General features: G+C 40.2%; 1 protein-coding gene across 2 annotated transcripts in view; it reads left to right on the top strand.

Moving 5' to 3' along the window:
• The window catches only part of tei (irregular chiasm C-roughest protein teiresias), a 463,293-nt gene that overhangs the window by 347,549 nt on the left and 90,753 nt on the right, over positions 1–24,991 (top strand). For both annotated transcript variants that reach the window (XM_076364369.1, XM_031981571.2), the window contains 3 exons: positions 2,125–2,247; positions 17,255–17,398; positions 21,668–21,940. In XM_076364369.1, coding sequence (XP_076220484.1) covers positions 2,125–2,247; positions 17,255–17,398; positions 21,668–21,940 — 540 coding nt within the window. The remainder of the gene's footprint in view (positions 1–2,124; positions 2,248–17,254; positions 17,399–21,667; positions 21,941–24,991) is intronic.

Below are 24,991 nucleotides of genomic sequence, written 5' to 3' on the forward strand. Positions count from 1 at the left end.
TAAATAGTGTTCCAATTTACCACGTAAAAAAGAGGCTCGCGCGGAAAAAGTCCGCGTAAATCGAGGGTCAGATGTAATTCTTAAACTTTATTTTTCAATCTAACAGCCACGAAGCTGATTGAATTTCTTCACATGTCATTCGTAAGTTAGAACGACTGACACCGCCGTGTCCGAAACGGCGAATCGACGCGGATGTAAAGGTTATTCCAAAGCCCGGCTCGAGTGCTTCGGACACTTCGGTTTGTACTAAAACTTGTTTCTATAGGGAACACATTTCAAATCCTCTTCCCCCGGCTTATGTTCGGGGCTGCCTAACAACAGAATTCCGCGATGCTACATTATTATGCAATTTGCGTTAAGGCTGTAAGCCTCGGCCTTACAACGCGGCCCAGAACTACTATACACACTTTGACAAACAATATGACAACGGTGTATGAATATTGAAATTCCGGGTAATCCGTATTTTTTGGCGCCTCGCGCGCGCCGTCGATGAAATACGCATAAAGTCCACGCGAAAAGAAAACAAACGGAAAAAAGGAAATTTATGCGGACTTCTTTCATTTAGTTCCGCGGTGCAAAGCGTACCGATTCCATAATAAATTCGATAAATACCCTTTCTCACACACGGATATCGTACCGGTTCGATAGAAAAAAGAACAACATCCCGTAGCGCATAATATCCGTGTGATCAAATATAGTGAAATAAAATACGAGGTACAATTCTCATAGGAATTATTTCATCGGAATCAAAGAAAAATATATCCCATCTATTACACGATTTATCGAAGTAAAAATAACATCGAATTTTAATTAAATCTTGTCGATGTTCCTTTTTTCCCCTGCGCGCTTTACACGTCTCCAATTATCGCGTTCGCGTTGTTTGATTGAATTTCGAGATTATTACAAAGAATATTTCTTATAACGCGATCTGTCCCGTCTTTTTTTTGCCCCCCTCCTCTTTTCCCCTCGTTGCAGCAGAGAGCCCGTCTATTCCGCGGGTATCTTGTTCCGTTATCAAGTTCCCATATAAAATAATATTAACCGATCCCGCGCGCGGCTACCGAAACGTCTTGTTATCTATCCAATTACGCACCTCGTTCCTCTGTCAGCGAATTCGCAACTCTCTCGGAACTCGTCGCTCATGCTACCGAGTTTCCCGTTTTGTTCCTCCCCCCGCCGCCGTGTTATCACAGTCCGCAACGTGTACGGATTTGCGCGAGGAAAGGCAAGAGCCCCGCCCGTGCAATTTTTCGAACGTACTCGCGCGTTTCCTCGCAGCGTGACTGGATAGTGACTGAAACCTTTCAGGCGAGAACGACTCTTCCGCCATTCGTGTCCGCAAGTAAACGGCTCCACCACTTCGAAGTGACTTTACTGTGACACATGATTCCATGCCATTACGGGAACCAGGGGAATTCTTTATTATTGTAACGCATGAATAGACTAATCTTTTTTATTGTCTTCTTTTGAAAAGAATATTTATCGTGCGCATTGCAGTCGGTATTAGTTTTTCTATTGGGTTTTGCGAGGAAATATAATTGCGACAGGGTTATTATTCTATGCGAGATCGTTTGTTGAAGAGATTTTTGTAGATTTTTTTATTGAAGGAAATATGAAGGTAAATGCCAAAGTTTCTAGATCGTTGAATGTAATTATTATGGACCTTTTAATAGCGATTAAAGGTTATAGTGATATTTCGAAGACATTAATGTGAAACGATTGGAATGTGTACTAACTGTATGAAGATGGTGTAACTTTAAAATGTCAATATCGCTCGTATCTCATAAATACTTAGAAAATGCAATCTCTTATAGAAATTTGATTAATCTTCCATTCTACTTGTGACTAAATAAAATTTTCAACGAAAGGTGCAAGGTACCAATTAATTCACAGGAAGGAATAATTCAAATATTATTGTTTGAATCTATTTTATTCGCGTCAGTCTGGTACGATGGATTTGCAGCAAGGAAAGTATATTTTTGACGCACCGAGAGCTGTTCGGTTTTCCATTTTTCCGGAAATGGAATACATAGCTAATGTTCTTATCATCGGCCGGCCCCGATGCAATCGACACAGTCATCGATACCGTTGGCGTTGACAGTAATTGCTTAATACCTGTTTCAGATACTCCGTCGTTCGTGATAACGCGTTTACCTGGTTTTGGAATTCCGATCGTCGAGGGGATGTCCGTCAGCCTGAAATGCGAGATAGACAGCAATCCGGCCAGCACGCCGATCTGGCAGCGTGGTAAGTGACAACAATGACGCCTGATTCGATGTTTCGTTCCCATCTGAATCGTGAAAAATATTTCGCGGCGCGGCGCGGCGTGGCGCGTCGCTCCGCACGGAACGCGAGAGGGAAAAAAAGAGCCCGTGGTCCCATTTGAAACACAGAAAATCGTAAAATATTTCATACGCAACCGATATTTCACTCGATACCGCTCGTACCAAATACGTTCTTAAAATGCCATCGGAAATTCTGCGTTCAGATACATTTGACGATTTTCCACGCTGCGGAAGACACTCTAAAATTTTTGACAATATTTAATCTATAGTTTTGTTTGTCATTTATGAAGGAAATTTGATGGCGATCGTCGCTGCGCTTGGCAACGCGTATCGTTGTGTATTACACAGAGAAACAAATATTATAACATTTCATATCATAAATACCGTACATTTTTTTGGTAATAATGAAACGAGAACGATCATTTTTCAATATTATGTTTAATATTCAGTATATTAGAAACGTAGATGTCACGTGACGTATTCCAAAGGAAATAGATATATTACTAATTTTATTCGCTTCTAAATACCTTATAAATATTAAAAGGCAAACATAAAATTTATTTAACCCTACGAATTAAAGTTCATTTCTATTAAGATAAAAAAAAATCACCGTCACTCAATTTCCACTTTCCTCTAAGATCTAATAACGTTTATCGTCTTCCAAATAACACCGAACACCCGATGAAAACTACATTCCAATTTCCAACGCAAAAATAAAAAAATAAGAAACTCGAGGGCGTTTACACTCGAGCCAGACCTTCCTTCTTAATTTTCTTCCTCCCTTTGATTCCGGCTATCTTAATATTAATTTCCGGTCTATTACTCCCCCCATAACTTCCAGTCGTCAGCAAACAAAACGATAAATCCGCGTAATCATATTACTTCGCGCCGGTAATAGATAGAGGAGCGCCAACGCCACTGGCCCGCTCGGAACAATAAATAATCGACTCTGCCCCACGTCGAAGATAAGAACGCGCGGCAGATATTATCTTACGCTGTCGAACAGACGGAGAGTACCCTTCTCGCTAATCCGGGGTTCCAAATGCTTCGTCAAGATTAAAATTCTGCGCCCTTCTTCCCTCCGCCAACATTTTTTCCCCCTATCGGAATCAATGAAACTTCGTCGAGATTTTGCTTTCGTTGCGTTTCGCCGACTTATCCCCCGATAATTGAAAATCTCCTTGCACACAAACGTCGTTGCCTCGAATTCACGTTTTTCCCCCTCTCCGCCCACACGCCACGGTGTAATCGATATCGCGACGTTGAAGTGGTCTGTGCAACGATGCGTTTCCTCGTTAAAGAATTAACTTTGCGATAAAAGAAAATAATGGAAAACAGGGTTCCAGGGATTTAAAAATATTTTATTTCCTCTTTATATCCACGCCCTTGAATCACAGATTAAATCCTTTTAGCGCTACGAAACAGTCTTGACATTTTATTTCACTGTTCTACGGTGTATTTGTTAATAAATTCATGATTATGTTATTTTATAGTGGAGTCTGAATATTTCTCAAATTTTTGCCTCTTAATTGCTAGAGGTTTTCTTTATAATTTTGAACTAAAAAATATTGAAAATTGTTATTTATCACTGAAAAGATGTTAGGTAAATAATAAAATATATTTTCTGTGTGTTATATACTTATAACGTGACTTATGTAATATTTATCTGATAATATTAGTATTTCTTATCTAGTGTATTATTGACGAGGACAGTCAGGAGGATAATAAAAATGCAATGTTAAAATATTGATTAATCATTTCTTAAATTTTGTGAATATATTAGTAATAGGATGAATCATGATATTAGTGGAATTAATTGGTGATAAATCGAGTTCTAATATCGCGAACGTTTCGCTCTGCAAAGGATTGAACGAATAACTTGTACGACGATCGGGCACAAAGCAGATTGATTCGGGAAATTTCTGGTGAAGGATTTAATGAATACTGTAAATGGTAAAGTTCGAGTGACCGTCTCTTAAATGCCATTCGAAGGAGAGGACAGGAACAAAGAAATTATTGCTGGCCGACTGGATTCATTAGCGGTCTCTTGTTCTTTGTCAAACTCGGCGACAGTAGTCTGGCCGGCGGCTTGATAAATATTTAAAGCTTCCCTATAATTTTACTCCCTCCCTTTTTCCATCTTTCCGCGCCTTTGAGTCTCCTCGTGGATCCTTGAATTCGAATGCAATCCTGAGCAACGGGTTCCTCGCTCGAGGCACATCTCTAACGAACACCAAAATATTGCCACTCGCGGAATTAACTGCAACATCTTGTTATTACTGTACCTAGGATCTTGTGATTGTACTTTGTGGAATGATCTATAACTTGAGAGAATTCATGTTTTAAATTATCAAACACTGCCCTACGTTCGATAAACTCTGTCGAAGGGTATTATAATTTTCCAGCACTTCACTTAGTGGAAGTTGTTTGATAATCTCTGAAAAAATAATAATTGAAAGTTTAGAATTTAATTACGTGCCAATTAAATGATTTTTTCGTGATAAACGTGTAGAAACATCTGAAACGAATGAAATGAATGCATGGTGAAAACTTTGAATTTTATTTAATATGTGTAAACAGATATTCTTTGATTCATATTAGTTAAGGGATTGTTATTAGTAAGTATTAAAATTGATAATTAGCTGTGAAATGTGCAATTCCAAATAGTAGTTTCGATTCACTTTACGATCTGATTAGATGATCGTAAATCGAAATTAGGCTGCTATTTCAACATGATTACTCTCGCGGCTATTCTAAACTGTCATGCAGACAATACATATTGCTCTAGATACAAGACAGTTCCGGATTCAACAAAGGCTCAATAGTCGATAAAACGTAATCGACCATCCAGAGGATTTCCGGTTCGCGTTGGTGTAACCTTGTCCGGGGAGCGACATTAACCCAGATTCAGCGTTATGTGTCCCGCGACCCCTATGTCTGTGCAGACCGTACGAAATGTTCATGCGAGTACATTGTCCACCATAAGTATTAGAACGCCCACGACAGCAGGTGCAAACAAGTACTAAAAATGAATTACATGTTCCTTAGTGAACCTTGTAATTCAATATTTCTTGAAAAGGAGGAAAGATAAAACGAAATTCACTGTAAAGCTTTTTTCTGTGTTTTTGTAGAAGGAAATTTTAAACATTTTTCCAATAAATCTTCATATATAACATTCAAAATAATTATTAATATATCTCGAATTATATATTTCATTTAGTCAGTATAAGAGCTTCTATATTGTTAAGAGTTACAGCTCTTTTAACAGCATTACTCTTCCAATACATAAAAACCAATTTCCAAGAATTCCAAACGCAACTAATATCTTCACAAAATTCATACTTCTCTCATACCACCAGAAAATCCTCAATAAGGAACAACAATTTTTATAACTCTTTTTCTAAGTAACGTGAAAACTTCAATTCAATTAATCCAATCTAACTCCAATTATTCCTTCCAGCTACCTGATACGTAACTGATTCTTATACATTCTTATACATCTCATCGTCAAACCAACACAAAAGTTTCCACTTCCATATGACAGCTCACTTTCAACTCCTCATAAAGCAGACATTCAGCTTGAACGTTATTTAAACTTCGTCTAAAAACCTTAAATAATTTCTAGACAATTCCTGAGCGTTTCTGTTCTCTCGATAATAGCGCCAGCATTTATAGCGCGGAGTGTACATGTAGCTTCACGTAATGGCCGCACGGCGAGCTGTTACGCGTCCTGTCCGGGGAATTAACGTTTGTTTTAATGGACGTACTTTTCGGCGGCCAAGTCGGCGTGTAACGGTGCTCGAGGTCCCGGCCACGGCAGATTCATTCTCTCCTGAGTGTGATGCGCGCGTCCCGTGTAACGTGTTAGGGCTTGATTCGCGCTACGAACGGCGCCGACGATAACGATTCGGCCGGACCGCGTGATTTGCAACTTGATTGCTCGATTCTGAAACGCCCGGGCCTCGATAGCGAACGAGACGCTCGATACGAACGCCGCTGACGGGTTTTCGATTTCCTTTCCGATGTAACGAGTTGCCGGGAAACGCGAAAAATAGTCGAAAAGAGAGGCAGGGAAACATGCATACACGAAGGAAGACAGGGAAAGAGGAAATTAGAGAGAAAGTTGGAACGTTGCATTGTGAATCGATGAAATGATACAAAAATATTATAGAGAAATATTTACTAGATATACTTTTGTGGTGTAATCTTGTACAGGATGTTTGTTAAGTTATTTTAATTAATTTGGTGAGTGTGTACGTAAAAATAAATTAGAAGTATGAAATATTTTAGTGTGATGTTTTATTGCTGAGATAATTAAATTTGATATTTTGTTGGTTGCAATCAATTATTAAAATGGATACGATTTTAACATGCCTGTTCGCGATGTATCATTTCTACTACTTGTGAAAACTTCATGTAAGATACAAAAGACTGTTATTTATAATTGTAAGTACTCTAGTGAACTGAGAAGTGAGCTATTTGAAATAACATTTCGATTCTATGTTTTCGGCGAAGGAATTTAGAAATGCGGCAAGGTTCGTTTTATTTGGAGTATTATCAATTTCAAATAATATATGATTTCAATATTTCTATATTCTAAAGGAAATAACCAAGAAGATAATACAGACGAAGAGTTTCACTTTAGAAAACTTTTCTGCTTTAAACAAAACATTTTCTTCAAAAATCAAGTCATTCATTCTGGAACCACATAGTATTATTTCAGGAAAAAACAGGTGTTCTCGTGAAGCTTGACACAACCGAAAGTAGATTAAACTTCAAAAAAATCCTTTTATGCTACAAAAATATTAATACATACATTCAATGGTACCAAGGAAATCTATCGCAATTTCAATCACGATAAATGAAACAACTTTTTCACATTCAAAACAAACGCAGTATCTCTCGTGAAAAATTAAAAAATACAAAAACACCTACAGAACTAAAAAAAATCTATATTCAAGATACATCCACTTCCAACATTCCCCGAATCCCACAGAATCATTCCCAAATTAACTGCAAACATCGATAACCAACCTCGAAAGCTAATATCCGTTCATTTCCCAAAAACCCATTCGACGTTCATCCTCGAAGTTGTTTCCCAACAATTTTCCAGCACTTACCAGACGCCGAACCGGTCGGTGCGCAGCGTTCGGATAGTTGAATTCTTCTACCGGCCAGAAAACTCGATACCGTTCCGCTTCTCGAACCGAACTGGCAGTAACAGTTACCGAACTCTTACCTCGGGATCGAAGTACTGCTACACCTTCCGCCGCGATCTACAATCAACGAGCAAGGATTTATCAGTTCTGTTGCAGCGGCAGGTACACAGTGGCTAATAAAAGTTCGAGGTGGTATAATTTCCTTTATTCTTCGTCAATCAGAGTAATTCGTGCTTTTCGGTGGAGAAAGATGGCGTGTGGGTGGGTGGGAAAAGGAGGGGGGGAACGAGGCGAGGATTTTCAGGCTCGCGGAAACCCTCGGGGACCACTTTCTTGATTAGACCGGGCGCGGTTTAAGCGGAGCGAGGCCATTACATTCGTTAAACGCATCGGCTGCCCTGGCGAACTTTTTACGGGGCCACGGTTTTTTCGAATCCGTCGGTGTTCGACCGTGTCTCTTACCAGCTGAAAGTATCCATTAAAGTTACGATAGAGCCGGTTCTTGATCCCGCTGCAAGCTTCCATACAGCGGACATAATAAAAGTGATGTACAGGGTGTTTGGGAAAGAAGTAGCTCGAACTTTCGAAGTTCGCTTCGCGAGGAAGGTGTTCGGTATCTTATGTTCGAACGACAAGTAGTTGGCGTAGATCTGCCTTTTTTTGGAAGAGGGTTTGAGAACACTTTTGGGAGAGTTTTCGAAGAAAAACGTTTTGTTATTTAATAATTTAAGAGTCTTTTTTATTGTTGTCTTACATAAGCAACCTTAAAGTAAAATATTTGTGGTTTCATTAAAACTAGGTTGGTGTTTTATTATTACTAACAGACGTAATTTATAAGGAAATTTCCAAGTGTATTCCGGCGTGTATAGTTTATGGGTGTTTTGATAAACTGCTTGAGAAGATTTCATTAAACTTTACGAAAAGTTAGTAATTCCTTGTTAATGGTAGAACGGAGAAACAAATTGTGCTGTCAAATGTGAGAGTATGTCTTTTAATTGCATTTTGTAAAGATCAGTAGAGTATCGTTTCATTATGCGAGTAAAATAATGTTTTATCTTATTAATAACGAAAGTGGTCAACCGATGTTCCAAATTATTTCTTAATATTTAATAGTTTTCTTATCCGTAGTCTAGAACAATAGCTGTGCTGCATTTCTCCGATGTTAGATATTTCAAACCGCGCTCTTTCGAAGTTAATAAAGTTGAAATTAAAGCCTGCGGATACAAAGTGTGGTTAGTTGAACTGTATGAGCTCAGTTATTTCTTGAGCTCATAAATGTAATATAAAGTTGTTTCGCGTCGAAAATAGAATACGATAACAATATTAAATCCGTTTTATCTTTCATAAATAAACTTTGTTCTCAAATATTAACAAAAACTTAATCAATAACTAATTCATAGTGACTATTTATTGCAATAAAATTTTCGTAATTATTCAGTACAAAATACAATACAATTCTGAGATATTTGTTATTTACAATGTATAAGATAATTTCATTATAACTTTATTCTAAGATTAAATATCTAAATATTAAGATTGAACATCAGAGTTTCTTATGGCAGTTAATTTCTTAACACTCTCGAATCTTACATATTCTAAAAGAAAATGCACTCCACTCAACATATTTATCACAAAAATTCTTTTTCAAGCTCCGATAAAAAATTATATTACCCGTATTATATGACGCGGTAATAGAACTGTTGAATGATCGTATTATTTACTGCCTAGCTAGACGAAAGCGAAGATGATCCGAGTATAATCCGATCTTTCTTCGCGGGAACGGTGTCGGAAGTATTCGTAATGGGAGCAGAAAGTTCACGTCGTGCTCGATAATCAAAATTGAAAGTACCGCGAATTCCTGCCGGAAGAATTCCATTTCCCGAAGTGAAAGCGATGAAATTTATCGGGCTCCCAGTTAATCGTACAAGCCTCGTTAGTCTCGTTATTGAGTTACACGAAATGCTGAGAGCAGCTGCACCCGTCACTTTCCGCCGCGATCAGCTAGGTGAGAGTGATAAGAAATATGATGAACGACCTGTTATTACCGTGCATCCGACGCGGGGGATTATTGCCAAATGGAAACACTGAACAGAAAAATACTTGATACTGGGAAAAAATCATTCGTGGAAGACATCGTTCGTTGATCCTTCCACGATCGTCAATATACACTTGTCGGGCAATTTATCTAACGGAACTGACAAGCTAACTGCAAATAATTTTTTGATAATCAGTACACTACCTTCTCCTATGTATTTATATTTCCATATTTGTGAAACAGAAGGGAATATATATTTCACTAATAATTTACAATGCTTTTGCTTTGTATTCCATTTAGTTCAATTATCTAAATTTCTATTTATTAAATAAATTTTCTTTATCATTCAATCGACTATTTCACTTAACATTTCGAAGTCATTTAAAGAAATTAACCAAAAACAAACAATTTTTTTAATAAAAAATGAACAATCTTTATTTATCCACTCATCTAGATTTCTAAAATAACGAAAATTTAGAATTTTTATTATACACTCCATTTAGTTCAGTTATTAAAATTTCTATTTACCATACTTATAATTCAATAAAATATTTCACTTGACTTTTTTCTGCAATACAGTAAAATCATGACTGATAAGATCATCTTATTTGCCGAACGGTACGAGGAACAGACGTCGTTGTCACATTTTCCACCCCCCCCACCGGGGGGGACGCAGATATACAAAGTCCGCGGACGGAATTCGTCGTTGGGGCGCGAGAAAAACTGAAATGGGATCGCACTCTGCATATAATAGATATATATTTGACTCCGGGTGGCGTCGCATTATATGCTAGCTTCGTATGAACAATGATCGGATGGGGGTCTACTTCCCCTAGAGCGGTTTCCCGCAGCTGACGCCCTCGTACGTTCTCCGGAACGTCCGTAGCTCAAATGTATCGTCGTGATAAATCGTTCGACGGGCCCGTGATAAATTTATCCCTTCCTTTCATTTAAAATATCCCCTTGCCCCTCGGCCGACGCACTTTATAGCGATCATTACATATTGATCGTATCGCCGATGAACGACAGCGGGTTACAGACGATTTTTCTTTCGTTTGATGAACTCCTGCCTGTGAAACCCTTCAAACTAACGTACGATGTAGGTGAACGACTTTTTGTCGGCGTTGCTACTTTCCGTATCATATCACTGGAATTTTACGTTGATCGAATATCGAAAAAATTGATGGGGAACAAGGGTGAAAAGTTGCAGCGTCGACAGAAAAACTTTGTGATTTGTATATTGCGTGGAATAATGTAAAATTCATGGTGTTCGATGCGAAGTGACATGTGAATTTTTTGGTAATTCAATAGATTTAATGATCTCAATTGTTTTTGTGTTTGTTTATTTGTATTATAAGTATGTGTAATTTGGTATTGTAGTTGTTTATTGGTTAACGATTTTATGCGTTACACGTACTCCATAGAGACATCTGAATTATTCTCAACTTATCACGTTTATCCACTTCCAGAAATGTATCCTTATTTATATCAATAATGCAGTAAGGAGAAACGAAAAACAAAAAGAAACCATGACCAGTCGCGAACTATCGAAAAGATTCCCAAACTTCTAGTAATATTACACACTCGCAGAAGTGGGAGGGAAAACTGCATTTACTCGGGGACGTATGATATATCGCTCGAAGACGAATGGTCAAAATATCTCCGAGTTGGCCCGGTGATAAAGGGCTCTTTGAAGGAAAGCGAACGTGCTCGGCAGATACCTCGAGGCATCCGGATTGCGACGTTTAATAAGAGTACTCGGTTCTAAAGAAAGATATTGGTATCGGCAGAAGAATTAGGATCAGAGACTGAATCAAATTGTGAAAATGTTTTATTAATTATAAAATATCTGTAATTTTATATTCATTATTTTTTCCATTTCAAGAAATTATAAATTACAATGTATAAATTGAAACTTCTATCTCATCCTTTGTCATTATAAATAAAAAACTATTACTTCTTTAGAAATAGAAAGAAATTCTAGTTCAGCAAGAACATATATTCAGCTCTGAAAAAATTAGATTCCTAATAAATAAATTTTCTAAAAATATTATAGTATAGATAAATCTAAAGTTGAAACCTTGAACCATTGTCTAAAGGTTTATTACATTAAAATCAGAATATTCCGTTTGTACCCATTCAAAGGTATATAATCCTGTAGAATTTTAATTAATCCAATATAAAATAATAACTAAAATAACTTAGCACACAAAAGAAATAATCTAAAAATTAACAGTTCGATAAAGAACTGTTATTTATAAAAGTTAGCGGTTTCATTCGACCTCCGGTAGGGATTGGATCGAGTTTAAGATTCGAGGAAGTTGAAACGCGGCACCAAAAACGCGGCGATCCGAGCTTTGGAGAGAAGAGGGTGGGGTGTGGTCGGAAAGGAAGCGTCGCCCGGGGCGGGTACGTGCTCCAAAGGATATTAAAGTATTTTAATTGCAGCAGATTTCGCGGAACGCCGGAAGAATTTATTCGAAATCACTCGATTGAGTCTATGAATAGGGATTAAGCTACCCTCATCGTTCGTGCTACGACGCTCGCGTCGCGGAATCCCAGACGTCAGGAGTGGAAGACAGAAATAATTGAATATTTAATAGGATAACTGGCAGAACGCGACCCCGCTGTCTCCGGGACTCGATTTATCGGATGTTGCCGTTCGTCATTAACGAGGCACCGTCGCTTTTTTTACCGCGAACGAGATTCGCTGGACAATTTCCTGGACAATCTCGATGCTCGTAATGCGACGAGGAAGAAATTGGCTGGATAAATTCATTCCTCCTGTTATCATCGGTTGATCATTGGAACGGGGATGGGATTGCAGGGGATTAGGGTGGCTTTTGATACGACGAGATTCCAGATACGCGGGGTGAATTGTCTAATTCTACTAGTTACCTAATTCTTTGACTTACGGCACCAAAGATTATTGGACAGAGAGTCGGGAGCTGTTAAAGTGTATGCGATCAGAAATTAGTGATTGTTAAGATGTTAATCCCTTACCCTATAACAACGTGTCAGGCTTGTGGTGAATACTTTCAATATGATTTAACAAACATAAATAATACTCGTTTCATGCGAATTCAAAATAAATATTATTCTTCTATAATCAATTATTATACTTAAGAGGAAACATAGGCATAGAATATGCCTAAACTTTGAACTTTTTCCAATAAATTATTGATGACAAAGTAATCGTATCGATTGTAGTTGAAAAAGAAATCATAGTGCAAGGGGTTAATTTTAGTGACAGACAGTGACACATTGAAGTCTAGTATTTCTATAGATTATATAATATTATATATATGCAACTAATATTGTTTAGCAAATCTGACCTGTTTTTAATTTTTGAAAAACGTAGATATTTATAGAAACAGTCGATTCTGGAAATGAAAAGATCAGTTATAATATTTTGTAAATACTTGCAAACGATGATCGAAGTTCAAACTATTTTCATCTATCACTATTTTCATTGCTAGCTTACGTTCATCCCAACCATTGAATATTGACAACGTGAAGATAGTACTGCACCTCGACTAGAGAGGAATGAATAATATCCACGTCAGTCAGGAATTGAGTTCGAAACCTTCACCTCGGTGATAGAAGGAAAGGAAACTGAAGACGACCTAAATCCGACACGTAATCGCACCAACGCCGACGAATCGCATATTACATGTAAAACGCCTCGCCGTGTAACGTTACCTAACCTAACCGGTTGCATCGAAAATTAGAAACCGCGGGGTTTCGCGCAATTGTTCTACGCTGTTTCATCCGAGAACAGCTCACGCAGGCTCATCGTTGCCTCGAGCGTGTTAGTACACCTCTCTATTAAAGGTGTGCGACAACCAGAAAATACTGAAAATCCAATAATCGAGTTGATTCAACTCGGTTACCCAAAAGTTTCGAGATTCCCAAATGCACCCTGGCTCTCGAATATTTCGAGATAATTGCGATTTTCAAAATATCGGAGCGCCCGAATTTCAAGTTGAAAATTTCAAGCCAAAGTTGCATTCGTTAAATGAACCTTCAAATGGCAAGTGGGATCTTCGAAATTTCCAGCAACCCGATATTCTCGAGAATCCTGAAATTCTCGAGAATTTCGACTTACCCGAGAATACTGATATTTTTGGAGACGTCACACGATCTCAAGAAAAACTCGTCCAAAATCGACACAGTATTTCTTGGTTCTCGCATACTTCTATCTAAACATATTCTATCAACACCATTTCCAACATCCGGTATAGAAAGTTAAAGCTCGAAGTCCGTACTTCAACATGCAAGTAGCTCGGATCCATAATATCACGAGAACTCATAGAAAATCCCATCAGAATATCAAGAATAACCGGTGCCAAACTAGGACGGAAGGAAACTGATGAATTTTTGAAATAACTCGAATTTTCTCCAACTTCCGGTGCATAAAATAAAATCCAAAACCTGCAGTCTACGTGCAAGTAGCCCAGTTACAAAAGAACCGCGCCATTCAAACTCGAGTTTAAGCATCGAAGATGATGGAAGCTCCGATTGATCCGTCGCATATTTTCAGCAATTCAGAAATTTCGGAATCATTTCCTGATCTAAACAGAAATTCCAGTCGCAATATTTTCGTATTTTCACTCACCTTTGGCTTCTACTTTTTCTCTCCACCCTGCAAGTGCGGCTTTATCCGGGTTCGTTTGTTTCCCTGCCAAATTGGCGGAATCCAGCATGACCTTACCGGAAATGCTGTGGTACCGAGAACAAGTCACAGGCCGCTTCTATTTCACGCAAAATGCCGGGTTATCTCGCTGGTACGTCGTTCGTATAGATATCGTTAACACAGGCGGCCGTGCTTTGGCAGCGTCTCGCTGCCTAACGGCGAGTTTTCTCTTCAGCAGAATATCCCCACGGGCCACCCTTCGCCCTTGCACTCCAGGGACTGTATTACCGGGGACGCATAAAAGTTTCGCCGCAAAACTCCGACAGGGTGGAGGATGAGGGATACACACGGCGGCGGACGTTTCATCCGCCTTGTTCAGTCTCATCTTCCTCTTCGTCTCGCTTTCTTCCCGCCGGCCTTGTCGACGTTACTCCACATTCAGGAGCGCGGCAGCGGCTTCGCGTTAGTAAATCCGACAGCTGAATCCTGCTTGTTGTCAAATCGCATCGGGAGGAAGGCCTGGATCATCTTGAAACCGGATTTATTAAAATAATGCGTGGGGAGTGTAGTTTCTCGTTGTATATTTGAGAGGTGTGACGGTAATTGATGAAATTGAGTTGATGATGGTGTCAGTTCTGCCTGTGCGAATAGTATTAATCGATATAATTGTGTAATTGATGTTTTAGGTTTTAATTTATTGATGATATTACTGGTTGCAGTAATAACTGTCGAATCAACTGAAAGTAGTCTTCAAGAATGAGTTATTATATCTCGTTTTAGTGTAATGAAAATGTGGAAATAGTAATAACATATTTTTCATCTATAAAATAAATGTTTCCCAAGTTTTGCTATACTGAAATCCTACAGTAGCTACATTTTTATACATTTTTCATACATTTGGAGTAATTTAAAGTGAATGTAAGAAAATACAGTTAAAGAGACTATGAAGATTAAACAAAGCAATATAATAATATGTGCACTTATTAACGAAGACGTGGCAATATTTCACATCAAGTTACCGCTACTGTTTACTGCTTTAATCCTCGCTGGATTGAAGTTCGTATACTTTACGATCCCCTTTTCATATTCAATAACACCAAGCAGCTTCAAACCAGTAAATCTGACAGCTGTACCGAATCCTACTTCTCGTCAAATCGTATTGGAAGGCGAGCGAAAAACAAACAGCGAGAAAAAGTCTATAGCCAGATAAAAGTTTCGCGGGCGACTTCGGTGGAACGCGATCTTTCCTGCTCTCCCCTAGCCACCCCTTTCGCGAAAGCTTCCTTCTCCCTTCCTCCTGTTCGACTAACTCAACTGGGTATCCCTTTTCTCGCCGACTCGTTTTTTCTTTTACTTTTGCTTATTTCTTTGATTTCTCCACTGTTCGAAAGAAAAAGAAAGAGAAACAAGGAGAGGAGCGGGGGTGAACCTTTCGCAGAGCAGATGGGTGGATCGCGTGCGCTAATTTGATTAAGCCGAATAGAATCTCAGGCTAGGATTACCGGAATACCGTTAACCAAGGAATTTACTGCCTTGCTTTTGCCACGACTATGATTCCGTTTTGTACATTAAATCATTTAGTGGTGTTTACTCCGCATTGAAGAAACTCCCATTGAATGGGAGTCGAATATTCAGTAAAATTAGTTAAATTATTCGAGCAAACGGACGTTAATTATCTGTATATGCAAAGAGAATATATTCGATCAAATTATTCAAGTAAATACAGATGAAACATTCAAACAAATGTAAAAACAATAAAGAAAGAATTTATTCAGACCTCTTACACATTTATTCCAAACAACTCCAACGACGATCATTAGCACCTATTCTCAAGGCATAAAAAAAGTAAGTAAATAAAAACAAGTCCAATTTTTATGAACTTGAAAACTTTCTTCCCCAAGGGAAAACAAGATCCCACTTCGTCTACAGTATACCAAAAACTCTTTAACCCTTTTAATGTACTGTGTACATTAAGTACATAATTTAACTCTTTTCAATGTACTGTGCATTGCCAATGCCAAAATGTGTTCTGATATAAATCGTTATGAATTTGCCAATACGAATGAAATTTTATAATTTGGCCCTGACAGCGGATGGGTTAACGATACCACAACCGAAAATTCCGCAAGATACCGTGACACCCTGTAACGATACATTATTACAACAAGCTGATGTCTGCTTGGTATTCCGAGTCGACGGCGCGTAATTTGTGCGAGCAACGCACGGGGCGGCGGGGAATTTTTTAAAGGACAATAACGGGGCCCGCGATCTCGGTGCTCCGCGGCGTTCTGGCGTCCCGCCAGTGTCGACCGCGTAATTCCAGCCGCTTAATCGGTAGCAGCGCGAACCCGCGGGAACCCCCGCGCGCTGCAAGACCGTGAAACGGCGCGTAGCTCGACCGGACGACGGTTTCCAGTGTACGATGTTTCCACCGAGTTAATTCGCGCATGTACAGGGTGATTCGGAAACAGAGTTTGATACTTGAAGCGTTCATAATTCCCTTTCACTGATAAAAGTACGAAATATGTACTTAACGAAGTTACTAAAATGAATTTTTATTGTGTATCTAATGTCAGCAATATTCCTCTTTACATTGCATTGACGGTAGGTTTACAAAACCTGTCAATTCGACCGATATTCACTTTCGTAAACGTCATTTGGTATAGTCTTATGTCAATTTTAATTGATGCAATTATAGGAAGACATGTGCGCATCTTTTTTCAAGATTCATGTGAATGAATCAGTTGTTCTAGAGACAATAAAATAAAGTGAACAATAATTGCTATAAATATTTACTATCGTTTTAAACTGACGTAAAAGAAAGTTATACATGAATCAGGGAATCGAATCTATTCTTCACGATATTTCATGTATCGATACGTCACGAAGTTTAATACTAAATATCAAAGTATAAGGTTTTGTTGCATCAAACCAACTGACGACTGAGAGTCGCGTCTCGAGTGGAAAGGGTTGATTATATATACTATAAGTGTAGCATAGGTCTTCGTAGTAAATGTTTAATGCGTCTTTCCATTCCGATGCGCTATTGTCCCGGCGAGTGCCATAAGCCCTTCGAATATCGGCATCTTGTTTTATAACACCGTGTATATTGAACCGGCTTGCGCCGTTTGTGTTTCAGACAATGGACCACCCGTCGAGCAGAGCGACGACGAATGGCTGAACTTCACAAAAATCAGCCGGGCCGAGAGCGGCTGGTACAAATGTTACACCAAGCACGTACTCGGCTTATTCACCAGCGTCGGTTATTTTCTCAACGTGCGCTGTGAGTATAGATCGATAGACCGATCGTCGCTGCCGCGGCCTCGTTTTAACCCTTTCATCGCTGCCAGCCGCGCAATACTGCCGGGACGCATTGTTCGAGAGGCTTGCATAAGATTACCAATACAGGCGGGTTAATGCGCGCGGAATTGTAGCAGTGCGCGGCTCGTTACCTTGTCAAATTGGCGAACAACTGTTTCGTATCGTCGTTCGGAGCAATGCGCCCACTCGTCGTTCGATATTCATATTTCTTTTTCATGCGGATGTTAATTGGCAGTTGACTGCGATTGGGTATTTTATAGGGTCTGAACTTCGCTTTATGCATTTCGAAAGCCGGAATTTGTATTTAGCGGCAGTGTTTTTATTAATATTCCTAAGAATAGTAGCGCTTCTTAATGAGATTGAGAATCATTAAATTCAGAATTACGTAGCAACAAAGTGGTTGAAAATAAAGAAGCATGTTTCTAGTGTATATTACATCAACTACTTCATCACAATCCTCATTATACTGTTTACTTTGATCAGATGTTATATCCTTATGTCACCATGTATTTTCCAAAGTGTACACTTTACTTAATGTCACTTATAATAATTCACCTTCATATCGCATGATTCTCTTACAATACCATCCACGATTCTACTTTCCATAAACCTTGCCTCATCCCTCAAAATTATAGCTCCAACTTCAATCACTCAAATCAAAAGTACAACTCCGACTCCAACAGCGTATCACCCGGAAAATCATGAAACCCAGATCAAACCTTGATTCGCCCCAGTATCGTCTCAAAAACAGCATCCGATCGCCTACCCCCATTCGAAAGAGTACCGAGCAGATAGCGGGCCAGACATTCCTGCTAATTCGGAATGCGAAGGGGGTCGTCGTCGCAGCCGATAACCGGAAACCACAGTCATTTGTCAAGAGCGGAAGCCACCGAGCCAGCCGGAAATTATCCGTGCCCTGTCGTGAAAATTTGCAAATTTCCTACGGTCGCCCCCCGTTCCCCGCTCGGCCCTTCCATCTTGCCATTATAACCAACGGGTAGAACGGTCGGTCCCCCATCTCTCCACCGAGAACCCCCCATCCACTGCTCGGCCTCTCGACCCCATTCCTCTCTTCGTCCTCGCTCCTGCTCGTCCCGGTTTCCGTTTGCGCCCTCGACCGACCCGATCCCGGGATACGGGTTTCCGAGCACCTAATCTCTACGCAATTTAGATGGCTCGAGAGCACCTATAAACCAACCATCCTCCGTAGGAATTATCGATTACAACGCTACCGCGTCCTGTTCGAATCTCCCCGCGGCGTCTGGGATTACTTATCCACGGATAACGTCGAGTCGGGTTTTAAACGGCGCGGCAATTTCGGGTCATTGTCCAGAGGGAGCCGAGAAGTTGGACCCCGCGCGTTCAGATAGAACACCCGCACGAGAATGGAGACTCTTCGCGGGGGGGACCAGTCGGAAATTGATTTTTAACGATTTCAGTCTTAACCGGTGAATTCGATTTTTATTGAGTTGGGGGGTCTAGAGGGGTGTATCGGCTGATACGGAGTCGTTTGGGTTTCCTTTGATGCTGTCGGTGAGAGTGTGTTTGTTCTGTGGGACTAAAATGTAGCTTTGATGTTAACCCTCTATAGGCCGAATTTGCTTTCGTGACTATATGAAAATGGATGTAGTATAAAATTAAGAAATGTTAATCTGTAAATACAAACTGACAATGTATTCAATAGTTTTAATAATTATATTAAAACGAATATACTTTGTAACTTTAAAATTACAGCGATGTACAACTTTCACGCCTGAGCGTATAAAAGTTTAACTTTGCAAAATGAGATGAATCAACAAGATGCCGATATATTGGTATGTGACTGCAAAGTCACACGAGCCTACAGAGGGTTAAGACTAATAATATTTGAATTGATTAATGTGATGTTGCTTATAGAAGTTGGAGGAGTTTGCTTTCAATTTTGTATGTTATTCATTGTACTGAACAAATGAAAATATCGGTTGTGAAAACCGATTCGGAAGTAATTAACATTGTGATTTCAGTAGTAGTTCATATTGAAAATTATTATAATTCTAGTGTCAAATCTTTCAAAGCTACTGGAAGCCGTTTCTTGAAAAATATTCACATTCATACAGAATATTAATACTCATATTGATATCAGAAACCGTCTACTTCCAACAAACGTGTATTTACCACGATATACAAAAAGTCCCCTTTCTCCGAACCTCCGCAAACAAACAGGAAACCACTGCAACAGCCAATACCATAACCAACAAAACGCACCGCAACGTGTCGAAGGACAAAAGCGTGAATCACCGTTAAATCCGATCGATAGATCAAATTCGTTCGTAACGAGAATCGCCATTAAAACGCGGAGGAGCCATGCACGCGGAGGTGTAACAAAGAAAAAAGTAGAAGTTCCCTCGCGCCGAACCCGCTCGTGTTTGTTATAGCGACGGGACTGTGTTTGCCGTTAAAATTCCGAACAAACTACAAGACAAACGAGGTATAGTCGGGCTCTGCCGGCGGACCGGACTGAGGGGCGGGGGTGGTGGTCCGTGGTAGGGGGTGTAAAAGCCTCCTATCGTCGCATCCACCACTTTGATCCCTTTGTTTTGTTATAGGATGAGCCGGAGGATCAGCTTGCTAACTCAAAGGACTGCTCTTTCTCCGACCCTCTTCCCCTACCGCGTTTCCTACTTTTTCAACCTCCTCCGCGCTCCTCTGAAAACCACCCCCTTTCTTCTCCTCGTTCTGTCCTCTTCTGTCCTGCGAAACAAATTCCACCGTTCCTATCCGACTCTAATTCTCCGGCGAAGAGATACCCTCCGCTCGACATCGACCGAGGTCCCCTGATCCCCACCCTTTCCCTTTGTAATTGTGGACATAGCGTTAGTGGGAGAGCAAACGATCGCGGACGTATAATTCCGTAGGTGGAATTGGAGCGGGAACGAACGGACGGGGACACGCGCGCGGGGAAAGATTTTCCGGGAGACCCTAGTCGGCACATGCGGCGCCGACGCCACCTTACGCCCTTAACTTTATCCCCCGTACGTGCGTCTGATTCCTGATGCGGGAACGCCCGCCCCAGCCCACTCGTTGATATCGATGACAACGCTGTCGGGTACGAGGATCGCTTTAAGATACCCACGGATAAGGATGTACGCTGCGTGCTTGAAAACCGTGATCGCTGGTATTCCCGGGTGCAGAGGAATTGAAATTTTTAATTCTCTTTACTGTCGCTGGTGGTTTATCGCTTGTCTGGCGAGTTGGAATCGGTGATAGCGGGAAGGTATTTTGGGGAATTTGTGCGAAGAAGAAGAATTGAGATATTTGGGATGAGTATTTTATTAATGCTAATAGGTTCTTTAGGTTGCGTGCTTTTAGTTTTTTTAGTACTATGGCGTTTGTTTATTCTTTTTCTGTTTAGTTACTCTGTTATTTCTTTTGGGGATGCTTTTGAATTTAAGGAAAATACAATTTACGTGCCCAATTCATAAAGATAAAGAATTATTTCGTGAATGGTGAAGTGTACACTTTGGTTTAATATGCATTGGGTAATCGTTAGTAATTTACAGCCGTAGATACCACAATGACAATTCCTTTTGAAAACATCATTTTATTAATGTTTTCGTTGACACATATAGCAAACCACCCCTTCTTAACGCCTTCAAAATATTGCAATGTTCATGCATGTGTCTGTTGTTATTTTATGGATTGTAATTCCAAATAATGAATAATAGTTTCTATTTACCTTAGCTACAAAAGAATAAGTATTACGTTCAACTCGTAAAAGATTCATAACACTTAACGTATTAAATGAACGAAAGAAAATACAAAATTTTAAATGAAAATTTTTTAATCGGACATCTGACCGGTCCCGGTAGGTTTATTGTTAAGTAGGACCGATAAAAAGGCTTTTATTTTTTAATAAATCTTCCCCCGACCTAAAGTTCTGCCGGGGGTGGATACACTGATACACCTTCGCGGCGAGAGTGGCTAATTCTTAACATGAATTGATTGCAACAACAGTAATAATAATAAAAAAGAAAAAAGTAAATAAGGCAATAAAGTATAACAGGAAATAATTATAAAAATTAAGGATAAATAAACCAAAAAGAGATAAATGAATATACTTAAATATAACTTATTATCTAGTGACTAAAGTATGATAGTTTTTCTCCCCGTGACGAAGTGCCGTCATCTTGACGCCTCCGCCCACGGTTTACTGTTAAGTTGGACATACTACATTTGAATTAATAATACGCAGACGACCCGGACATGGAAACGGAAGCGGAAGCATTGAACGGCGAGGCGACCGATTCCCGGAAGATGGAAGTACAGATCGGCGGCGCGGTGACTTTGGAGTGCGACGGCGGTTGCTGGGGACACGGGCCTGGAATGGATCCAGTTGGTGGTCCCGGGCCACTGGCTCTGAGTCGGGTCGTTTATCAAGACTCAGGGGAGTATCGATGCGTCGCACCTGATCGGAAAATGCAGGACACGTGGCGGGCGCAGTTGCCCTATCAAATCAAGGTCACCGGTAAGTACCTCGAAACTCGCGCCGATTTTATCCAAACGCGCTGCACGTCCCCGTGATTCCTCAATATCGGCTCGCCCGGTGGAGCCTAATTCGCCGCGGCGACACACGTCCATTAACCTCGATTACATCGGTTTTCGTCCGCTCGTCCGATTCAATATTTATCAGCGCGAAATCGACGCGTGTTTAATGTTTATTACATTATTCGCGACCCGTGGTCAATTAATCGTCGGACCAATATCTGGCTACGTATACGCATATCCGCACCGAAAACGTTTGCGGCCGCGCGATGCGCGTGTTGCCTTGTCGCGTTGCATGTTTGAAGGAAATCGCAGAAGCTGCGTTGAATAATGAAACGTGTTTTCGTGTTTCGCGCAAATGGAGTCACGGGTTCATTTTACGGCGAAGAGTTGTTTAAAAATTCGTTGAAGCGGTGGGAAGCATTAACGATGAGAATGGGAAGGAAATCGATTAATTATAATGTTAGTTATTGCTGGGGATATTACTTATTCAACGCAACACCTCGGTAATTATGTTTGTGATTATATTACGAATACTCGTTGAACGTTTATAGAACTTCGAGCAGTGATTTGCGGTAGATAAGATGATATCGGAATTTATTTCTTGTACCAGACATCTTGATGTCAGACTGTCAGACGTTGAACTTTATTGGAATCTTCGTTTTGCCGAATTTCGGTTCACGGGACGCCGTCAATGTATTAACTTCCGTAGTCAACTTACGGTGAAAAGAATCACAGTTCACTGTCACGTGGAATCCACTTTGATCTTTGAAGTTAAGCGTCTTCCTTCCTGGCTCCCCGCAAGATGAGCGATCGAATTTTCTCTCCTGCATTGTTTCTCCTTTACCGCGGCGGCAGGTCATTGGTTCTTTGATAACCGAGGTAGCTCGGGAATAATTTCCTGACAGATAAAGCCCGGTCAATAACAAAGTTCCATTGGATCCTTTGAGCGCTTTGACTGATGCAGTGCCACTCTTGACTCCCGCGATTTCTTTTCACCTTCGAATTGTCTATTCGACGCCGATGCCCCAGTTGAATGCTTCGCGACGCAGATGGAACGTCTTTAAATTATTCTTAAGACTCTTAAAGCCGATACAAAGACCTGATTCTTCACTTTCGCTGATTTATTCAGCGCCTAAGTAAATCGTCTTACTTTGGATTATTCGCAAGATAAATTCCTCGGAGATGACCCAATTCAAAGATCTAGCTACCTCGCAACGCCTGAATTAATCAAGAACATAATTTCCCTCACCTGAGTTAATGAAAAACTTAGCTCCGCGGTAATACGTTCCCGTCTGGCTCGAAGATTTACCTCCGGGATGCTCGTGTTGCTCAAAAAATCAATTTACTCGGGTCGCCCAAAAACCTAGTTCCATCATAATATATTCCCGAGTAATTTATAATTTTAGATCTTCGCGGATCGGATTACTCGAACATTCAACGCCCCGAAGCTGAGTTACTCAAGAACATAGTTCCATGATTGTACATTCCTAACTGCTTCAACGCTCTAGCTCTTCGAGGTTTGAATTACTGAAACACTTAATGTTCTAAATCTGAATTACTCGAAAACATAGTCTACGAGAGTGTACATTCGATTAATTCAAACTTTCAACTCCACGAGGACTTCATTTATCAAACGCTCCGTTTTCTACCTCTCAGTTACTCAGAAACATAGATCGACGGTAACATATTTCTAACTAATTCACAATTCTAGCCCCGCTAAACTTGAATTCAACGAACACTCAATTTTCTTCAGCTGAATTACTGAAAAACAAACCCGCCGTGATACGCATAGTAGATTCATCAAGCCAGATTCCATCAAACTTTTCCGATTACACGGTGCCTCCGAGTCTTTCTATTCAGGGTAACACAAGAGCGACGTTCAAGGCGTAAATACACTCGACGTCTACTGGCTTGCATGGTGCCTCAGTTACGTCCAAGTTATTACCCCTAATTATAGTTGTTGCCAGAACCATTAAGAGGCGGTAATGATATGCGATACTGAGACAGTCTATATACACAGCCAGGTCGAATTTATCTGCGCAGAGATTTACCCACACAGCGAAGCATCTAAACGCATTAACAAGCTGTATCATATGGAGAACGCTATATGCTTAGCTAGCTTTACGAGACATCAATTCCCATTCCGCGTCATGAACTTGTTTTCCGCCACCCTTTACGCCGGTGGAGACATTTCCCCGCGCGCGCCTGTGTGTTCCACACACACACACATTCGGCTGCGTGTTTTTCCAAGATCAAACGAAATCGTCCCACTGTGACGAGAACCCTCGTGTGTCCTCCATCCTCCCCCAACTATCTCTGCCAATATCCCGAAATATTTGAAAAGTTGAAGGTTCGGTTGAATTTATTGTGTACCATTAGGACCGTGAATCCTAGGCATTTTCGTCTTTGGCCTATCATCTTCGAATCACCCCCGGCCCTTACCATCAAACTGATCTAAGGGTCATCGTTTTCATTGCTGTATTCTGCTTTCGTTAGATTTGTAATCGAGTCTAGACAAATTGGATTTGAAATTTGAAATGTTTACTTGGAAATTTTAAACCTCGTAGTTTAAAACCTGAAATTTAAAACTTTGATGTTTGGCCTCTGAAATTCGAAACCTCGAAGTTTGAAATTTGAAATTTGAATTTTGAAACCTGACACTTGAAATTATATATTTTCCGAAGTGTCTAGCTTGCGTGAGTAATTATTAGCAGCATCAACCATATTACCTTCTCAAATTGAAGGTTTGTGGGAATAGCGACATTGCTGACAGGAAATGATCTCGTACCACGCGTGATTCATATGGGACAGACAACACGAACGTGGAGAAGCAAAAATTCGCAAGAATCAAAACAATCCCCGACGGAATAATTTCCGTGGCGTCCCCTTGTTCAATTCGAGGGAACCATTTTAAAATCCCGAGGATAGCGTTCGACTGGCTTCAGCCCCTTACACGCACGAGTTGCTTGAGCTGCAATCAATAAGAAGCCGAGATTGCTTCAGCGATTGCCTCCGGCTCGGATAGCTGGGA

Source organism: Nomia melanderi, chromosome 2 (genome assembly GCF_051020985.1).
Source record: "Nomia melanderi isolate GNS246 chromosome 2, iyNomMela1, whole genome shotgun sequence".
Lineage (NCBI taxonomy): Eukaryota > Metazoa > Arthropoda > Insecta > Hymenoptera > Halictidae > Nomia > Nomia melanderi.